The 21,491-nt window shown below is 37.4% G+C and overlaps 1 protein-coding gene across 1 annotated transcript in view; it reads left to right on the forward strand.

Moving 5' to 3' along the window:
* The first annotated feature begins 1,071 nt into the window (after positions 1-1,071).
* rnd3a (Rho family GTPase 3a) overlaps positions 1,072-21,491 on the forward strand; it is a 42,118-nt gene continuing 21,698 nt past the window's right edge. The window contains exons 1-2 of the mRNA XM_057824961.1: positions 1,072-1,318; positions 1,502-1,589. Coding sequence (XP_057680944.1) covers positions 1,169-1,318; positions 1,502-1,589 — 238 coding nt within the window. The 5' untranslated portion in view covers positions 1,072-1,168. The remainder of the gene's footprint in view (positions 1,319-1,501; positions 1,590-21,491) is intronic.

The following is a 21,491-nucleotide window of genomic DNA, read 5'->3' on the forward strand; positions in this document are numbered from 1 at the left end:
GTAGAAAGACTTCTTAAAAGATAAATGTGAGTTTGTATATTGTGACTAAATATTTTCATCTAGTGTATTTGTTGAGCTTTCAATACATGATACTGTAGCGACTTAACTGTTCTGCCCAAATGCATAATGGGAAGTGGTGCAACAATGACTGTGTGTGGTGGCTACAAATGCTATATCTTCTCTGCGTTGGGTACAATACAGGGTGTTAAGAAAAAGATCAACTCCTGTCATTCTTCCCCACGTCGCTTCCCACAATATTTATAGTTGCTGTGTGAGAGATGACAAAGCTTTTGCCAATTAAAAGCACAGCCCCAATGAATGCTTGTACACCACTAACTTGACACTGCCTCTTATCTCTGTATATAAGTAAAATGGCACCATTGTAGGCTGTTTGCGGCAATGTGTGAATGAGTCGTACCGCGAATGCGTTAATTGCGATAAATATTTTCACGTGATTAATTTAAAAAAAATACCGACCGTTAACGCGATAAATTTAACAGCCCTACATTTAACAAAACAAAAGAAATGCATTCATTTGGGATGAAATGCATAACTGATGCTACAACAATCTAACGATATACTGGCAAGCGGGGTGGCCAGTGGGGTGGCCAACCAGTTTATAGGGGTGGCCGTGGCCACCCCTGGCCACCCCCTGGTGGCGCCACTGCCACTGACTATTTGTAAGATTGCCAACGGCCTCGGGTTGACAGGTATGGTATTGTGACAAGTAAAGGGATGTCAATTAAAAAATAAATTGAGTTGGGAAAAGCTGTCAAAATTGTTGTAGAATTTTTCACCCAATAATTTCTCGTTGGCGATTTCGTGGAATAAATGGTCAGTATCTTGACATTTACCCCCATATCGTACTAGATCAACCAGGCTAGTTGAAACTACTGTACTGTAGTGTTAGCTTGTTCAAAGTGTTCAAACCAGGAGAGGGCGCCATAATGCGGGAAAACATTGGAGAAATGCCGCGTGCTCGGCCCTGGCCGGAGCTTGATCCACGAGAGGGAGGATGGGAGGAAGAACCTCACATCATTGGTTCACGTCGCCCTATAAGAGCTAGGCGGAGACGTTTCCACCGGCTTCCAGCAGACGCAGACAACTCAGGGACTTCGTCGGCGAGGCGTCGTTGCGTCCATTTGTGAAAAATTCTCTTCTTTTCTCAATGAAGGAAAGACGCCCTTGTCAGAAACTCTCCGTGAAATCCGCCATGGATCCTAGTCCGAGTGTTAAGTGTAAAATTGTGGTGGTGGGAGATAGCCAGTGCGGGAAGACGGCGCTTCTTCACGTGTTTGCCAAGGACTGTTTTCCTGAGGTGAGAAGCCACATTATAAAAATCGTATAATTTGGATGCTCTAATAACGATAGCACCGGCAGGCAGCTGTTTTCTCTGTCTGGCTAGTGAATGGACGCGCAGTATGTGGATTGTGGGGCGTGGGGTGATGCAGTGATTTAGTGATTCTTGTCCTAAAATTTGCACTGTGTTTGCTTCTGGCAGAGTTATGTGCCCACTGTGTTTGAAAACTACACGGCCAGTTTTGAAATCGACACACAAAGGATTGAACTCAGCCTATGGGACACTTCAGGTAAAATTGGAGTCTAAATTATTGTTTTGGTGGCGTTGCTATTATTTTGAGAGTGTAGGGGCTAGGGGTGTGACAAACAGTGTTGTTAATCTTACTTTAAAAAAGAAATTAATTGCAGTTACAAATTACTTCTCCCAAAAAGTAATTGCGTTAGTAACTCAGTTACCTGAATGTAAGAGTAATTAGTTACTTGGCAAAAGAATTGGTGATAGTTTTCATGTTTTTTTCTCCAAAAACAAACAAACAAACAAACAAACAGGGGTCACACAATGTGAAGTTTAAAGGGTTTTGGGGACAACTGGCCCTTGCCCAATTCTTTACCCTAAACCTAGCGAGACACTGGGGTATTGTGGATATTGCGATAACTAGGGTTGTTCCGATCATGTTTTTTTGCTCCCGATCCGATCCCGATCGTCTTAGTTTGAGTATCTGCCGATACCGATATTTCGGCTAGTCAGGAAATATTGGAGCCACCTAGTTACTTAAAAGTTACTTAGGTTTGCTAGGAAGGTTCTCTACAACAGAGCCTTCCTGAGAAGTCTACTGCTTTAAGATGGCGGCTGTTTACTAAAGCATCTAGTTCTTTACACATGTTGTTAATTCCGCCGTGTCTGGCATTTGCATCTAGTTCTTTATACGTATATGTGATATCTACCGTAGCATCAGGTGGGCATGGTTTGTAGGCTATCAGCTACAGTCAGGTATTATTGGAGCCACCTAGCATTGCGTTTGCAATGGCGTCACAACTCCCTTGACTCTCCCCACTCCTGCTCTGCTCTCTCATCTCCGTGAGTCCGTCTCTCTGACTTTTTTTGCGTCATTCAACCAACATAGTAACGCACAGTAACGCACGCCTTTCCCGCCTCAGTAACGGTAATGGCGTTGCCAAGATGAGAAAAATAATTAATTAGATTACACACTACTGAAAAAAATAACGCTGTTAGTAACGCCGTTATATTCTAACGCCATTGATAACAACACTGGTGACAAAATATCGAAATGGTGATATATTGTGATACTTTGTATCCCAAAAGGTTATCGATATGCTCCTGCAAAGAATCGAGATATCATTTTTAAAAAGTGTCAATGTTTTAAAAAAAAACAAAAAAACAACAAGGTGTTACCAAAATCTTCCACCATAATAGTGTCTCAGTTAACTCTAAGGCTGGATTGACGGTGCTCGACGCCCAATCGATTTAGACTGGGAACGTTTGTTCATTCAAGACCAGAGCATTCACAGTCATTCTGTCTGATTTTTAGGGCATTTACAGGTCACTTGCTGTTCATTTTCATTTTGGGGCATTTACAGATCATGACCCATAAAATACCCCAAAATCAACAGGTAAATGAACTTAAATGGCCCAAAATTACCTCATTGCCTGGCATTGGCTGTCACTGACGGCCATAGACGTTCAATCCGTTTGAAGTGGGAGGGATGGCAGCGAATGAACGAATGTTCACTCGCTGCCGCCCTCCCTGTTCAAATGGATTGGACTTCTACTAATGATAAACTCATTCCAACTCACAGCAGAAGTTTGTTTTTCTGTTTATTAGTTTTTTGTAGAATATTCTAGAACTATTTCCTGATCAATGTATCGATAATCGTTGTATCGCCATATCGTCAGATCATCGTTATCGTGAGCTTTGTATCGCGTATCGTATCGTGAGGTAACAAGAGGTTCCCACTCCTAGTAGGGGCTATTGTTTCTTTTTAATGTTTAACTCATTGGTTGTCACTGACGGTGATAGACGTCCAATCAATTTGGACTGGGACGCTGCTAGCATCTCCCAGTCCAAATGGATTTAGCAAGGTAATATTCATGTGGGTCTTACGTTTTCTTGATTTGATTGTCTGTCAATGTTAGAATAGTTTTGCTGTACCACTGAGGAGTTTAAAGTACTTAGTGGTTATTTACATGCTGTTGTGGTGGTTCTTTAACTGTTTGCCTACCAATGAAAACAACAAACCTCTGAAATTGGCCACCCACGCAGATTTATAGTAAAATGATGTCATTCATTTGTGCTAGGTTTGTGCTCGGTTGTGCTGAAAAACTTTTGGTTTGTGCTGCTCGTTTTTAAGATATTAACAATTCTTTTATAGGTCAATCTGAGGCCAACCAGCCCCCCATTTTGATTAAAAATTGTCTCAATCGTTTGGGCTGTAAAAAGTTTTGTTTGTGCTGCTATCGTTTTCGAGTGATAATTTATCATTTATCGCTTTTTCAAGACTCAAGTTTGAAAAAAGACTTTTTGAACACCAAATTAATTTTTATACAGAAAATAATTACAGTACATCTGAAAAACAATGATTATAACATTATATTTGAGAGAAAAAGCATGTTATTTTGCCTCATTCAAATCTTAATATCTGAACCTTTAAATATGTAAACTAAAGTGCAATCACATTCGTAAATGAATAGCTTTTGGTTTTTGAAATGTAAATAAACCAATCAATTGTGATAAAACAACAAAATTGCAATAACTGCAATACCCATCAAAGAGAGGTCCAACTGTAACTGTAGTCTTGAAACAAATCTGAATAAGGAAAAAACATTGCAATAAAATAATGCAAACTGGTTAAACTTGAGAGTAGCTGAGATCTGTCATGACAAAACATCGCTTCAATGATATCTGGCGCCATTCATGAGTTTTTCTTCAAACTATGCAGAATTGCATTTTCATTTAAAAATAAATTAAAATACCTGAGCTTAGCCTCAAACGGTATTCAAAAAAATGAGGATCTAATTATAACAAAAGACCAATTGGCTAACTTGCATAGCAAAAGTCCGCTAGCTTAAATGCTATAAAATGCAAATTTTTTTATTTTTTATTTTTTTTTAACAATGCTCTTAAAACGCACACCCCTCAAAAAAAACGTCTAGATATACCTCTAAACTTGATTAAAAATGCATAAAAAATATATTAGCTCAAACAAAAATTTGCCCTTACAGGAAGCAGCTGGATTCAATCATGTTAAATGAGTTGTCATATTCACTGTTGCCACTAGAGGGCAGTGTATCCACCCAAATCAATAAAACTAAATGCAAACACTTTCAAAACAAACCATTGCAATCCCACTCTAACGAATTTCCGAAGCAGCAAAATTTGATTCGAAGCTTTTTTTCTTATCAAATTACTCAAGTTAATTGATTAATCGTTGCAGCACTAATAACATGGTACATGACTAGAAGTAATTTTACAAAGTAGTCACAACATTATTTACTGAGCAGGATACTATAAATGTCTTTCCATTCTTTCAGTCAAAATAGAGTGGATATCTAGTCCATGTCAACCATAATATTTTTTTGATTCCTACCGTTTATTTATTCTAGGGCTGTCAAAATTATCGCGCTAACGGGTGGTAATCAATTTTTTAAATTAATCACGTTAAAATATTTGAAGCAATTAACGCACATGCCCCGCTCAATCACATTAAAATGACAACTCAGAGTCATGTGCACTTGTTACTTGTGTTTTTTGGAGTTTTGTCACCCTCTTTTGGCGCTTGGGTGTGACTGATTTTATGGGTTCAGCACCATGAGAATTGTGTAATTATTGACATCAATAATGGCGAGCTACTAGTTTATTTTTTGATTGGAAAATTTTACATATTTTATTAAAACGAAAACATTAACATAGTATAAAATTTCCATAACTTGTACTAACATTTATCTTTTAATAACTACAAATCTTCTATCCATGGATTGCTTTAACAGAATGTTAATGTTAATGCCATCTTGTTGATTTATTGTTGTAATAAACAAATACAGTACTTATGTACAGTATGTTGAATGTATATATCCGTCTTGTCTTATTTTTCCATTCCAACAATAATTTACAGAAAAATATGGCATTTTTTATAGATGGTTTGAATTGCAATGAATTACGATTAATTAATTTTTAAGATATGATTAACTTGATTAAAAAAATTTAATCGTTTGACAGCCCTAATTTATTCTTTTTTTTTTTTTTTTTTTACAAAAAGATTGTCCCATTCAATTGCTCTGAGACAAAATGCTATGAGATTTGAATATCTTTTAACGCTTGAGCAGTTTTGCTGTTCCTCAGGGGAGGTTTAAATTCTGGTTGTTTATATTGTGGTGTTGCATAAAAATGGTTTACGGGACAGAAAGAACAGATTGGAGGGTCAACACTCGGACACTAACGTTGAATTAACGGTGAATTAGTAACTAACGGCTGGTAGATCTATATACATGAATTTTCACCAATTTATGTAAAAGTGTATAGTGTGTAGTAATTTTATTTCATTTCCCAAAATACTCTCACATTAAAAAAAAAAAAGTGGGACCTTGTAAAAGGCAACAAAATTCTTGAAAAATTAGTTGAACGTTCACATGACAAGAATTATGTGTGTGAACATCAATTAATATTCAAGGTTGAATAATTTAACAGAATCATAACCGAATTTACATGCTACATGACCATAACTAGTATCCAACTCTTTCTTGTGGTTAGTCCTTTTGAAATAATAAAGCAAAACACATAAATTCTTTGATGCTAGCTCAAAAGATGTTTCGTGAGGAATGTCTCATGATGTCAGACATTACTGTGGTTATGTGCTAATTTAAAGGCATAACTTGGCTAAAACTGACCTCACTGTATGTACCATAAGTTAGGTATATTTAGATCTCTCTCAGTAAACAGTAGTGTCTTATGTAGTTGACCATATACGTATATCGATATATAGATTTTGAACAGACCCTCAAAAAGAGAACAGTGTTAAGGGATAAGCACACAATTACAGATTTTGTGCACTAAAAAACACTACAGAGATCCGTCGCTAATTCATGCTTCAAACTTGGCGCCCTCAGTCAATCACGGATCTTTTTCAATTAAAAAAAAAAAAGTAAATACAGTAAAACATTTAAAGATATATGCATGTATACATGTACAAACCATTGTTTTTTCTTTTCTTTTTTTTTTTTTTTTTTTATAAATATCTATTTTATATCATAATAATTACATCTGCAGTGCTTAAAAAACCATTAATAAAAATATACATATGAGGTTTTTGTTGTTGTTTTTTAAGAATTATACTTTGAGGGAGGATAGGGGGCAAACGTCTTACAGTGCCTTGCAAAAGTATTCGGCCCCCTTGAACCTTGCAACCTTTCGACACATTTCAGACTTCAAACATAAAGATATAAAATTTTTATTTTTTGTCAAGAATCAACAACAAGTGGGACACAATCGTGAAGTGGAACAACATTTATTGGATAATTTAAACTTTTTTAACAAATAAAAAACTGAAAAGTGGGGCGTGCAATATTATTCGGCCCCCTCGCGTTAATACTTTGTAGCGCCACCTTTTGCTCCAATTACAGCTGCAAGTCGCTTGGGGTATGTTTCTATCAGTTTTGCACATCGAGAGACTGACATTCTTGCCCATTCTTCCTTGCAAAACAGCTCGAGCTCAGTGAGGTTGGATGGAGAGTGTTTGTGAACAGCAGTCTTCAGCTCTTTCCACAGATTCTCGATTGGATTCAGGTCTGGACTTTGACTTGGCCATTCTAACACCTGGATACGTTTATTTTTGAACCATTCCATTGTAGATTTGGCTTTATGTTTTGGATCATTGTCCTGTTGGAAGATAAATCTCCGTCCCAGTCTCAGGTCTTGTGCAGATACCAACAGGTTTTCTTCAGAACGTTCCTGTATTTGGCTGCATCCATCTTTCCGTCAAGTTTAACCATCTTCCCTGTCCCTGCTGAAGAAAAGCAGGCCCAAACCATGATGCTGCCACCACCATGTTTGACAGTGGGGATGGTGTGTTCAGGGTGATGAGCTGTGTTGCTTTTACGCCAAACATATCGTTTTGCATTGTGGCCAAAAAGTTCAATTTTGGTTTCATCTGACCAGAGCACCTTCTTCCACATGTTTGGTGTGTCTCCCAGGTGGCTTGTGGCAAACTTTAAACGAGACTTTTTATGGATATCTTTGAGAAATGGCTTTCTTCTTGCCACTCTTCCATAAAGGCCAGATTTGTGCAGTGTACGACTGATTGTTGTCCTATGGACAGACTCTCCCACCTCAGCTGTAGATCTCTGCAGTTCATCCAGAGTGATCATGGGCCTCTTGGCTGCATCTCTGATCAGTTTTCTCCTTGTTTGAGAAGAAAGTTTGGAAGGACGGCCGGGTCTTGGTAGATTTGCAGTGGTCTGATGCTCCTTCCATTTCAATATGATGGCTTGCACAGTGCTCTTTGAGATGTTTAAAGCTTGGGAAATCTTTTTGTATCCAAATCCGGCTTTAAACTTCTCCACAACAATATCTCGGACCTGCCTGGTATGTTCCTTGGTTTTCATAATGCTCTCTGCACTTTAAACAGAACCCTGAGACTATCACAGAGCAGGTGCATTTATACGGAGACTTGATTACACACATTTGGATTCTATTTATCATCATCGGTCATTTAGGACAACATTGGATCATTCAGAGATCCTCACTGAACTTCTGGAGTGAGTTTGCTGCACTGAAAGTAAAGGGGCCGAATAATATTGCACGCCCCACTTTTCAGTTTTTTATTTGTTAAAAAAGTTTAAATTATCCAATAAATGTTGTTCCACTTCACGATTGTGTCCCAATTGTTGTTGATTCTTGACAAAAAAATTAAATTTCATATCTTTATGTTTGAAGCCTGAAATGTGTCGAAAGGTTGCAAGATTCAAGGGGGCCGAATACTTTTGCAAGGCACTGTATATGTATCTCTTTCCAATACTGTCAAATCTAAATAAATGCATTGATCACACCAAAAAATATATTTTTTTCAACACAAATAAGCGCCGCCCCTACTTCGCAGATTTTCGATTTTCGCAGTGGGGCGGGGGGGGGGGGGGGCGGTCCCCACAGACTGCAAAAAACAAGGAATCACTGTATATGTTTCATACTTCGAGCGCCCACTAGCTTAATGCTAATATACAGTAGTAAATTGTATAAAACCAACAGTTAAAAAAAAAAAAGAGAAAAAAAAACAAAACACATAAATTCTTTGATGCTAGCTCAAAAGATGTTTCGTGAGGAATGTCTCATGATGTCAGACATTATTGTGGTTATGTGCTAATTTAAAGGCATACCTTTGCTAAAACTGACCTCATGGAAGGAAACCATAAGTTAGGTATATTTAGATCTCTCTCGGTAAACAGTTGTGTCATATGTAGTTGACCATATACATATATCGATATATAGATTTTGAACAGACCCTCAAAAAGAGTACAGTGTTAATGGTTTTCAAGCACTTTCTTAGATAAGCACACAATTACAGATATTGTGCACTAAAATGCACTACAGAGATCCCTCGCTAATTCACGCTTCAAACTTTGCACCCTCAGTCCATCACAGATTTTTTCAATTAAAAAAAAAAAAGTAAATAAATACAGTATATTATTTAAATATTTTAAGATATATGCATGTATATATGTACAAACCATTGTTTTTTGGATAAATATCTCATTTATATCATAATAATTACATCTGCATTGCTTAAAAACCATTAATAAAAATATACATATGAGGTTTTTGTTGTTGTTTTTTAAGAATTATACTTTGGGGGAAGATAAGGGGCAAGCATGTCTTATATGTATATGTCATCCATGTTTATTTGTCATCCAAGACTTTGGGTGTGTTCAGGTTCATGTCAAGGAAAATAGTAAACACACATAGCCGACCTTTGCAAGAATGATGGAGTTGCCGTTTGATACGGTCATAATGTGCAGATCCTACACCCATCCGCAGCAAAACTGTTCGTAGCTTTGTAGCGATTAGTAATTTCGGAATTGCTGATGAGTTTAGTAACATACACCAAACAATAAATACAGCAGAATGTCCATTTCGCGTAATTGTGGAAGCCCGTCGACATCTTTACTCCATTTGTCTTCGGCTTGCTCGTAAGGGTCAACATTGTTCACATCCTTAAGTTTGATCACATATCTGTTCTTCGCCTTAGTAGCAAGTTTGTCTCTTTATCGAACTGGCAAGTTAAAGTTTAATGTCCCGCGAGCCAGACCTGCTTCCAATATGGCTGCGTTGTTGTCATATCTCACGTGATCCCCCATTCTGTGACGTAAACGCTCGAGCCTAATAGCGCACGTACTCCAGAGCCGGTGTTTTCACACACTAACCGGAACAGCGTGTGCGGCAAACACACACACGCAAAACAGATGCAGAGGGATATGATGGCAGAGCATTCAGAGGAAAATTTGTCCTTTACGAGGTGGAGATATAAACACTATTTCAAGTTGGTCGAAATTAAAAGAAAATAACGTGCATGTAAAGTGTAATTTATGTCCCGGGGCAAATAAATATAAATAAATAAATATTACAAGGTTCTATAACACAACTACCTGTCTGTTCTTCTCTATTCAACTGACTCGAATACTGCTCAGAAAATTTCAAATTCTTTGACATACAACAACTTCTTTTTAAAGTAACAGAAATAGTTACTTTCCCTGGTAACTATTTACTTTTACTATAGAGTAATTCAGTTACTAAGTCAGTTACTTTTTGGAAGAAGTAGTGAGTAACTATAACTAATTGCTAGGGTTGTTCCGATCATGTTTTTTTGCTCCCGATCCGATCCCGATCGCTTTAGTTTGAGTATCTGCCGATCCCGATATTTCCCGGTCCGATTGCTTTTTTTGTTTGCTCCCGATTCAATTCCAATCATTCCCGATATTTTTTCCCGATCATATACATTTTGGCAATGCATTGAGAAAAAAATGAATTAAACTCGGACGAATATATACATTCATCATACAGTAAATAAGTACTGTATTTGTTTATTATGACAATAAATCCTCACGATGGCATTTACATTATTAACATTCTTTCTGTGAGAGGGATCCACGGATAGAAAGACTTGTGACTTTGTATATTGTGACTAAATATTGCCATCTAGTGTATTTGTTGAGCTTTCAGTAAATGATACTGTAGCCTTGCCCAAATGCATGATGGGAAGTTGAACCATAACTGTGCGTAGTGCTACCAAATGATATATCTTCTCTGCGTTGGGGAATAACGTAAGGTGTGAAGAAAAAGATCAATTACTACCTTGCTTTCCCACACTGCTTCCCATGATCTTTCTAATCGTAGGGAGAAGAATTGTAAGGCTTTAGCCAATTAAAAAAAGGCTTCAAAGGCTGCAAAACTTCACTCTACTCACTTTACGCTGCCTTTTATCTCTCTATATAAGTAAAACGGCGCCATTACAGATTGAGCGCGACAATGCGTTAGTGGGTCGTGCAGCGTATGCAGTAATTGCGTTAAATATTTTAACGTGATACGTTTTTTAAAAAATTAATTACCGCCATTATCGGGATAAATTTGATAACCCTACCTTAAGCCTAAACTAAAGACTCTGGATGAGTGTAACATATTATGTCTGTAACGTTAAATTAGAAACCGATTTAATTAAAAAATATATATTAGGGCTGTCAAATTATCGCGTTAACGCGCGGTAATTTTTTAAATTAATCACGTTAAAATATTTGACGCAATTACCGCACATGTCCCGCTCAGACAGCATTCTGCCTTTTGGTAAGTTTTACAGCAAGGCTTTTTGTGCTGTCCAACAGCGAACTCTTGTGGTCGCTTTGCGACATGGTTTATTGTTTTCTTGCCAGTTCAATATGGCTGCCCGACGTCTCGGGCTGACGCCTATGTTGTAATGTTGTGCTTAAATGATCCTTGGACAAGATTTGTCCGTAAGTATGGTTGTTGTAAAGCATGTACATATTATGTCAGTAAGCGAAATGTTAAATTTTTGTATGAGACGCTTTTTGTCTATGTTTAGTGAACCTGTATAGCATGCTAAGCTAACGTTGTTGCTAATGCAATGCTTGTGTACTTTTTTTTTTTTTTTTTTGTAGTTTTATGACGGTCTAAAGAGGACAATGGTTTGAGGCCATTTTATTCATAAATCAGATGAAAAAGGAAGAAGTCTGATTATTAAGGCGTCGTTCACTAGCTGTCTAGCTTTGGGAAAAAGTAGACGCTTCGGAGTGAGGCGAGCATAGACAGATTTAAAATACAGTAGAGTGAAATGCCCACTACAGTCTTTATGTACCGTATGTTGAATTTATATATCCATCTTGTCTTATCTTTCCATTCCATTTATTTTACAGAATATATATATAATTTACAGAAAAATATGGTATATTTTATAGATGGTTTGAATTGCGATTAATTGCGATTAATTACAATTAATTAATTTTTAAGCTGTAATTAACTCGATTAAAAATTTTAATCGTTTGACAGCCCTAATATATATATATTAAAAAAAAGGCATGGCCGATATTTTTTTGCCGATTCCGATACTTCGAAAATGACGTGATCAGACCCGATCGATCGGCATCTCTACTAATTACTTTTTTAAAGTAACGTGCCCAACACTGTTGGTGCAACACCAGAAAAAAAAAAAAACTTAAAAATCAAGATTTAGGAAAAGTCGTGGAAAAGATCAAGATCAGAAGATATGGAAAAAACAACATAAAAAATCAACATTGAGGAAAAATCGTGAAAAGACTAGAGATCGGACAATAAGAATTAAAAAAAAAAAAAAAAAAAAAAGCAAAAATCATGACAAGGAGCAAAATCGCCCAATCTTGGGGGGAAAAGTAATGAATAGATTGTTGTGTAACTTAAACACATATTTACATTTTATAATATTGTTGATATAAATCGGAGAGATTCTTGCGACATATGTACTTTCCTATTTGTAGTATTTGCAAAAAGAGGACAAATGAGTTGCAGCATCCAGTAAATGTGTGTTGGGAATGTAAACAAGCCCTCTCACATCCATCAATGCCTAAGCCAGACATGTCCAAAGTCCGGCCCAGGGGCCAAATGCGGCCCGTGGTCAAATTTCATCCGGCCCCCAGTCTCTGTCCTAAAATCAATAACGTCTGGCCCGCACACGGACTTAATATGTTGGTCAGCAGTACTGCTACCAGCATATGAAGTAGCTTACACACTAAATGCTACTCATCATTTACCCACTAAAAGGCAGCAGCACTCTAAGCAACATTACCCCATGTGACCCTTTACTCCCAATTTTCTAAAATGACGACAATCAACAACAACAACAAAAAAAAAAGAATTATATTGTTCTTAGGGCTGTCAAACGATTAAACTTTTTAATCGAGTTAATCACAGCTTAAAAATTAATTAATCGTAATTAATCGTAATTCAAACCATCTATAAAATATGCCATATTTTTCTGTAAATTATTGTTGGAATGGAAAGATAAGACACAAGACTGATATATACATTCAACATACTGTACATAAGTACTGTATTTGTTTATTATAACAATAAATCAACAAGATGGCATTAACATGATTAGCATTCTGTTAAAGCGATCCATGGATAAAACTAGTAGTTCTTAAAAGATAAATGTTAGTACAAGTCATAGAAATTTTATATGAAAACCCCTCTTAATGTTTTCGTTTTAATAAAGTTTGCAAAATTTTCAATCAAAAAATAAACTAGTAGCTCACCATTGTTGATGTCAATAGTAATTATGGTGCTGAAGCCTGAAAGTGCTGAAACCCATAAAATCAGTCGCACCCATGCGCGAGCATAGGGCGGAAAAACACCAGAAAACACAAGTAACAAGAGAAAATGACACTTTGCTCTCATTTTAATCTGTTGGAGCGGGGCATGTGCGATAAATGCGTCAAATATTTTAACGTGATTAATTTTAAAAAATTAATTAATGGCCGTTAACGCGATGATTTTGGCGGCCCTAATTGTTCTACGTAAAACACGTCAGCCAAGGTCGGCCCCCCAAATTTTTACGACACCAAATCTGGCCCCCTTTGCAAAAAGTTTGGACACCCCTGGCCTAAGCAGTGCAAAGCGCAGCAGTCAATCAGTCAGTCACGCCATCAGGCGTGAGGACAGCATATGATGCATGTGTATTGAGGTGAGGGAATGGGGACGGTCGGACGGGTGGGGCCAAGCAGATCACCAGCTGTTGTTCTTCGCGATTTTGGAATTCCTCGGTGGTGTTTGAGTCACTTTTTTTTTCGAGCCGCAAATATCCATCTGCGTTCAACGGACAAGAATGCAAACAGAGGTATAGGTAGAACATATTTCCCAAAGGGAAACAGGAGAAGAAACATCTGTCAAATATGTCTTCCATTTGAAATTCCTTCACGCCCACTGTTTGTGTGACTTGTGAAAGGCGAAGCGAAGAAAGCGTGTTTTATTGCGCCGTTGGCCACTCGCCCAGGGACATTTTCGTTTTCCTCTCTTTTTCAAACAACTATGTATGCGTCTTTGTATAGCGTGTGTTTGGAGAGGTGTTTCCTTTTGAGATCAATTGTTGTGAGATGCCACCTAGACCACACCTCAGTTTTAAACCCCCACACTTGCTGATGGGGCTTTGGAGGCCCTATCGATCCATTATGTGCACTCAGACAAAGACCAGCAGGCACTTAGATAAAGAACAGGACACAGCAGTGAAGTCAAAGACGAGCTGTAGGACCCCTCCTCCAACTAGAAAACACCTACACACACATATGGTAGGGGGTCTTTGTTGTGCCCTGATGGGCAACCTAATAAGCGGTGTGTGTTTAACGATGGAGGGGGAGATAGGACTAATTTGGGTCATCTCGGCGGACCCCTTGACAGTTTACACTGGCCTCCATTTGCCCATCCTGCCTTGCTAAGTTAAAGGAATTCATTATAGTGAGTACTAGGCCCTGCGTCAAATGATTATTTGATTGCCTCTTGGCCGATCGTTTTTTTCCAAAGCATTTTGATTGTGAAAGGCAATTAAAACGCTCATCATAGAAATGTACTGTACGTATTAGGAATTAAACATACCAATAAAACACCTAAACATTATTGAACTTTAGGTATACCCATACACGAGTAAAGCAAAACGTACAGAATTAGGTAAGAATCAGTAAAAAAACAAATCAAACACAATACAGGTAGTCCCCAGGTTACGACGTACACAAGCTACACGATTTTGACTTTACAATGCCGGAGTTTCGTCCACTATTTTATTGCCAGTCGTTTTATTTCTTTTAGTCACATAAACAGTACCACTAGACTTCATAATGTATTGACTGGGCCGATAAATAGGGGGCCTGCATTGTTGGCGAGGCCGTCAGAGCTGACCTAGTGGAATCATTTTCATCTTTCGTTGAAAATCAAAAAAAAAAAAAAAAAAATAGGTGCAGTTGGCTTTTATTTTACGTAAATATGTCGAAATACAATGCTAGTCCGTTAGTAAATGTAGCTAGTAGCCGCCTTATGTAAACAGAGCTTTTCCGGTGAAAATTCTTGTGAATAAATGCTCAAATCCCCGAATTCCTTATAGATATGGAAGTAAAACGGTCTAGATTCTTGATTAAAAGCAAAAAAAACGTCCAATTAGCATTTCTTTTAAGTAAATATGTCGAAGTACAATGCTAGTCTGTTAGCGAATGTAGCTAGTGGCCGCCTGATATAAACAGAGCTTTTCCGGTGAAAATTCTTGTGAATAAATGCATAAATCCCCAAACTCTTTATACACATGGATGTAATATCGTCTCCATTCTTGGTTAATAGCAAAAAAAAAAACAAAAACAAACGTGCAGTTGGCATTTATTTTACATAAATATGTCAAAGTACAATGCTAGTCTGTAAGTGAATATAGCTAGTGGCCGCCTTATGCAAACAGAGCTTTTCCGGTGAAAATTCTTCTGAATAAATGCTCAAATCCCCGAATTCTTTATAGATATGGACGTAAAACGGTCTCGATTCTTTGTTAAAAGCAAAAAAAAAAAAACGTGCAGTTAGCATTTATTTTACGTAAGTATGTTGAAGTACAATGCTAGTCTGTTAGTGAATGTAGCTAGCGGCCGCCTTATGTAAACAGAGCTTTTCTGGTGAAAATTCTTGTGAATAAATGCTTAAATCCCCAAATTATTAATAGATATGGACATAAAACAGTCTCGATTCTTGGTTAAAAGCAAAAAAACTGCAGTTGGCATTTATTTTACGAAGGTATGTTGAAGTACAATGCTAGTCTTTTAGTGACTGTACAGTGGGGAGAAGAAGTATTTGATACACTGTCTGGTTTTCCCATTGACAGTGTATCAAATACTTGTTGTCCCCACTGTAGCTAGCGGCTGGCTTATGTAAATAGAGCTTTTCCGGTGAAAATTCTTGTGAATAAATGCTCAAATCCCCGAATTCTTTATAGATATGGAGGTAAAACGGTATAGATTCTTTGTTAAAAGCAAAGAAAACCGTGCAGTTGGCATTTATTTTACGTAAATATGTCAAAGTACAATGCTAGTCTGTCAAAACTTTTCTTTCATCCCAGGCAATAGTAGGTGGTTTATTCACCTGACATGTTTCGGCGAACACTTCCGCCTTCGTCAGAGGGTCAGGAAGTGAGTACCCAGAGGGTCCCACCCCTACTGTTGGTAAACGACATCGTTGAGTCTGACTGTGAACGTGGTAGCAACCTTAGTTTATATAGCCTGCAGAGCTGTGGCAACCTGGAAAGACAAAGAACTCATCTCGTAATTGTCTGATGGCGGCGAGATGGACATCTGTTGTAAACACTGAAACAAAACAATAACAAACAAAACGGGCTGAGTGTCGACTTTTAAAATGGGAAAATCTCGGCTTAACCATTGAGAACTAGGCTAGAAGTATTTCCTAAAAATGTTTCCTTCATGTCTATTGAAATATTAAGGCCGTTTAAAGACTATTGTATTTTCCGCTCTATAAGGTGCATCGGAGTGTAAGGCGCACCTTCAATGAATTGCCTATTTTAAAACTTTTTCAAATATAGGGAGCTTCACATAATAAAGTAGTAGTAGTAGTAGTGGTTGGGTTGCGGTATACATCTACTAGATGGTGCTGCGCTAAAGGGAATGTCATGCCAGGATTAACTAATATTGATCCATTTATAAAGCGCATCGGATAATAAGGTGCACTGTCTGCTTTGGAGAAAATTGAAGGCTTTTAGGTGCGCCTTATAGTGATGAAAATATGTTAACTGAAGCACAAATCTTACACATTGTTCCTTTAAAGAATAAAGCAAAATCGCATATTGTCTCTTGCATACATAAAAAATTAATCCTACCATGTGTTTCAAAAGACTGGCGCACAGACTGGCTTGAAGCGGCTCGGAGCATTGCGGGGTCCTTCCGTCAGTAAGTACGTGGCTGCAGCTGCCCACATGGGTGCCTGATATATCCCTTACAGTCATACTACCCTGAAAACATCTGACACCGGAAAGCTAAAATATTGTTTTTAATTGTAAATCGCCTGATGTTGGGGAAAAAAAAAAGGTTCATTTATCAGCCAATCTATCAGTCGACCCCAGTACCGTATTGTCTGGAATATAAGACGGCCCTGATTATAAGACGACCCCCTCTTTTTTAAGACTCAAGTTTGAAAAAAGACTTTTTAAACACCAAATGAATTTTTATACAGAAAATAATTACAGTACATCCGAAACAAATGATTATAACAATATATTAGAGAGAAAAAGCATGTTATTCTGCCTCATTCAAATCTTAATATCCGAACATTTAAATATGTAAACTAAAGTGCAATCACATTCGTAAATGAAAGGCTTCTGGTTTTTGAAATGTAAATAAACCAGTCTATTGTGATAAAACAACAAAATTGCAATAATTGCATTAACCATCAAAGTGAAGTCTAACTGTAACTGTAGTCTTAAAAACAAATCTGAATAAGGAAAAACATTGCAATAAAATAATGCAAACTGGTTAAACTTGAGAGTAGCTGAGATCTGTCATGACAGAACATCGCTTCAATGATATCTGGCGCCATCTAGTGTCGTGAATGGGTATAATGTCTAGACCGCGAATATAAGACGACCACCCTTTTTTTCAGTCTTATTTCAATGCAAAAAACACAGTCTTATATTCGGGCCAATACGGTAATAAAAAATATTTTTGATCAATCAGTGTGTAACACTTTATGTAAATACTCCGTATTAAGACGTGGTCACCTGTGCCTTACAGTCAGGTTCACCGTATATATGGATTTTTCCTTACATTTTGCTAAATTCGGGCGGTGCAGGTGTGCCTTATCGTCTGGAAATTACAGTAATTGCCTATCAAAATAGGCAACCCTCGTGAGTACCATATGGTTTAGTCTGAGTTAACACCTGCAGTCTGAGCCCAAGTCAAAGTAGGACTGAGATGAACCCCCCCAAACACACACACACACATATGGCAGCAAGTATTTCCGCGAATGTGCTCCCTTCCCACGTCGGCAGCCATTGTTCCACTGGATCGCATTTCGGGACTCGAATTAGATCTGCGTGTCTGGCATTCCTCAGACTAAAGGTTTTGCCATCCTGGACAAAGAACGCTATTGTATCCTCAGGGTCCAGATCCTTAGCAGAGTGAAATTGAAGTGGCGTGCTTCGCTAGTCCTACCTTGTTTGCACGGGCAAATTGAATCACGGATGAATTAGTCGATTGGTGGGAGCGCAAAATGAAAGACTTTGCCCTCAGCTTCACCTTGTTTCGAGAATCCATTATGTCAAAACTAAGCTCCGTGGGCCTGAATTGCAAAACATGCTTATCAGTCTTTCCACAGGTGGTATAACACCCACGTGCTTACATTTTCCACTCCTCTACTGATCCTACGCTATGTTAGCTGTGCATTAAATGAGCAACCATTACCAGACATCTGTTGAGCATAGCGTTGGCTGCCATTGACGCCGCCTTTCATTGTCATTAGAGTACAATGAGATTTAAAGCTTCGCCATTAAGTGTACCACATAAAACAAATAGGTAGGGAGAATATAAAATCTAGCGCTGCAACGATTAATTGATTAACTTGAGTAAATCGATCAGAGAAAAAAGGTTCGAATCCAATTTTGCTGCTTTCAGGCGTGAAAATCACTCACCTTTTGGCGAAATTCGCCATTTTGAAGTCAAAATACATACAATACGTGAATTGTGTAGATCCCAGGAGAATTTTTTTTAAAGGGTGGGGGGAGGGGGGGTCGTAATTCCATCTAACTAACGACATGTTTTATTGAAGTAGCTAAGCCTGTCAGGATATGCAATGAGTCCATGTAAAGGTAAATAAAAATGAGGGCGATAATTTTCACGGCTGCGTTTTATCACCGCGTGCATGCATACATTTGTGCGTGCGTGTAAAGAACATATGAGACTCCAGTTACTGTTACAGATGTTTATTGGTAATCAACACGCCGTAGAATTACAGTTCAGACATACAAAATAAGGAAACACGTATATTAAACACTGTAAACGTTAGCATTGCTACATTGAGACTAATGGGGGAAAAAAAGACAATCTACTTTAGCCTGATATAAAACCTTGGCAGTCTTGTCCAAAACACAAACTTGCGGTTAAAAGGTGACACTTTAAACATTAAAAATCGCTGGTTAACGGCATTTCCAAACGAAAAAATGAAAAGGAAAAAAAAATCTGAGTTGCACCACAAGCAATGACGATAAGTGCTTTTTTGCAGAGTAGGAAGCTGTTAGCAGTTTAGCGAACGTACTTCCGGTAAACATTTCAAAATAAAAGAACGCCACGTTCATATAAATGACGATTTCTGGAGTTAATCCCTCATACTTCAGAATTAATACTATAATATGTAAATACTATAATACTACAGAATTCAGATTCTACACTAAGAATAGCTTTAAAATGACACCCTTTTTGAAAAATGTAATTGGCAATGAATATTATAATTATTATAATACTATTTTATATAGTAGTATACGATAATGATAATGCTAGATATTTTTGTAATTGTTTTGAATAATGTTGGAAAGGCGAAGTCAGTGTTCTGAATCTGTTTACATTGCATTCTTTTGCTATAGTAAATGCTATCAACATTTGACCTCATTGTTTATGTGTGATTATTTATTATTTACATGTTTATTGGTACTTTAATAAAGAATTTAAGTGTTTTTGTGAATAAATAAGCGTCAACAAAAATTTCATTGCTAAATTAGTAAAAAGTCGACTAATTGTAAAAATAGTCGACTGACTAATCGGGAGAAAATTAGTCATTTGGAACAGCCCTACCGGAACATATTTCCTCCACACTCTTCTCACCTTTTTAACCCCTGACCCATTTTCATGCCTGTACTTTGAGGATTCGTTTAATTAGAGTAAAGGTTTGTTTTGAAAGTGTTTGCATTTAGTTTGATTTATTTGGATGAATACACTGCCCTCTAGTGGCAACAGTGAATATGACACAACCCATCTAAATGGCTGGATCTAGCTGCTCCCTGTTAAGACCAACATAATGTTTTTGTTTGAGCTAATATGATTATTTATGCATTCGTAATTTAGTTTAGAGGTATACTTGGCGTTATATTTTGTGTTTGTCATTTATTTAAAAAAATTTGTTCCGATTGAGGCTAAGCTCAGGTGTTTTTTTACTTTTAAATGCATTTACTGCTCTTGTGAAATGGAAGTGCAATTCTGCATAGTTTGAAAAAAAAAAAGTCTGGAATTTTGTTTTGTATTCGAATTTTAATGCTCTTTTGAATGTGCAATGTTGACAAGCCTTTGTTTTACATCTCCTAAAATTTATTCTGAAATGCATGAAATGTTCTGAGTTCGATTACTCGAACTAACTAATTGATAGATTAATCGATTACTTGAATAATTGATTACCCTGATAAAAACACAGGTTACAAGGTACACAGATTGGGAACAAACTGAATAAGTGACCAGCAGCAAGTGCTGAGGTAGTAATATTATAACAGTGCGTATTTGACAATTTACAGTCAGTGGCTTACTGGATATGATACAGTAGTGCAAATGACAGTTGTGCATAGATATTGATGCAACAGTGCAAAAATTGTGCAGTGTTTATGCAAAAGAAAGATTAAGATGTCAGAGAGCATTTTACTTAGTGAGATGCATGTGACAATGTTGTGGCATTAGCAGTGCAATGACAGTGACATTGTTGGTGGTCTGCAGCATGTCAGTTTTTCAGTGCAAACTTGAGTTGAGCATGGTGACAACTCTTGGAAAGAAATACTCTCTAAGTTTGTTTGTTGTGGACTAGGGATGTCCTGATCCAATCACGTGATCGGAAATCGGGCTGATCGCGCAATTTTTCAGAGGATCAGAATCAGGTGAAAAGGATCAGGTTTTATGTACAAATGTTTTTCTGCTTCATGCTCGTACAGCGCCACAGCCTCTCACCCTCCCTCCTGCTAAGCAGTAAAGCCAAACTGGCCAGCTTGTTTGGTACTTAAAGTTATCGATGATTGACAGGTTTGTAGCTTTGATCTTGCCAGAGAAGCTTGGTAGCTCTACGATCAAAGCCACACATGTGTCAATCATCGCTAAAGTTGCATAAGTGTGCTGTTGCAACTCATTGTGTAAGTGAGAGCCTGTTCTCAGCAGTGTGAGTGGATTTGAGTGGACTCACTCAATGAAGTATTTAATAAAGCATACATTTTTCTACGTTATTCTTTTTTAAAAATAATACACTATATGAAAAAGGCACAATGGGAGTAACATGTTTGGAATTTTTTTTTCTCGGTATCTGATCAGGACTTGGTATTGCCAGATTCTCAAAATCAGGTGACTCGGACTTGGGTGCAAAAATATGCGATCGGGACACCCCCATGTTGGATAATTGGACGTCTAGCGCTGTCAATTGTACTGAAACATAAGCGTTCACAGCAAGTCTTCCTGGGATGAATTGGACATCTATAAATCCTTTGGGAAAAAAAGAGAGCTTTCGAGTTTTACTTGGCGTAGTAACCAGTCTGTTTCTGTTTTTACTCATTTTTATATTCTTTAGTTTTTATTAACATTGTATTCATATATGAATTTATTTAAAATCATTAAAAAAATACATCTGTTTAGTAATAATAATTGCCAATATATTTTT

This window comes from Corythoichthys intestinalis, chromosome 2 (genome assembly GCF_030265065.1).
Source record: "Corythoichthys intestinalis isolate RoL2023-P3 chromosome 2, ASM3026506v1, whole genome shotgun sequence".
In the NCBI taxonomy this organism is placed as follows: Eukaryota; Metazoa; Chordata; class Actinopteri; order Syngnathiformes; family Syngnathidae; genus Corythoichthys; species Corythoichthys intestinalis.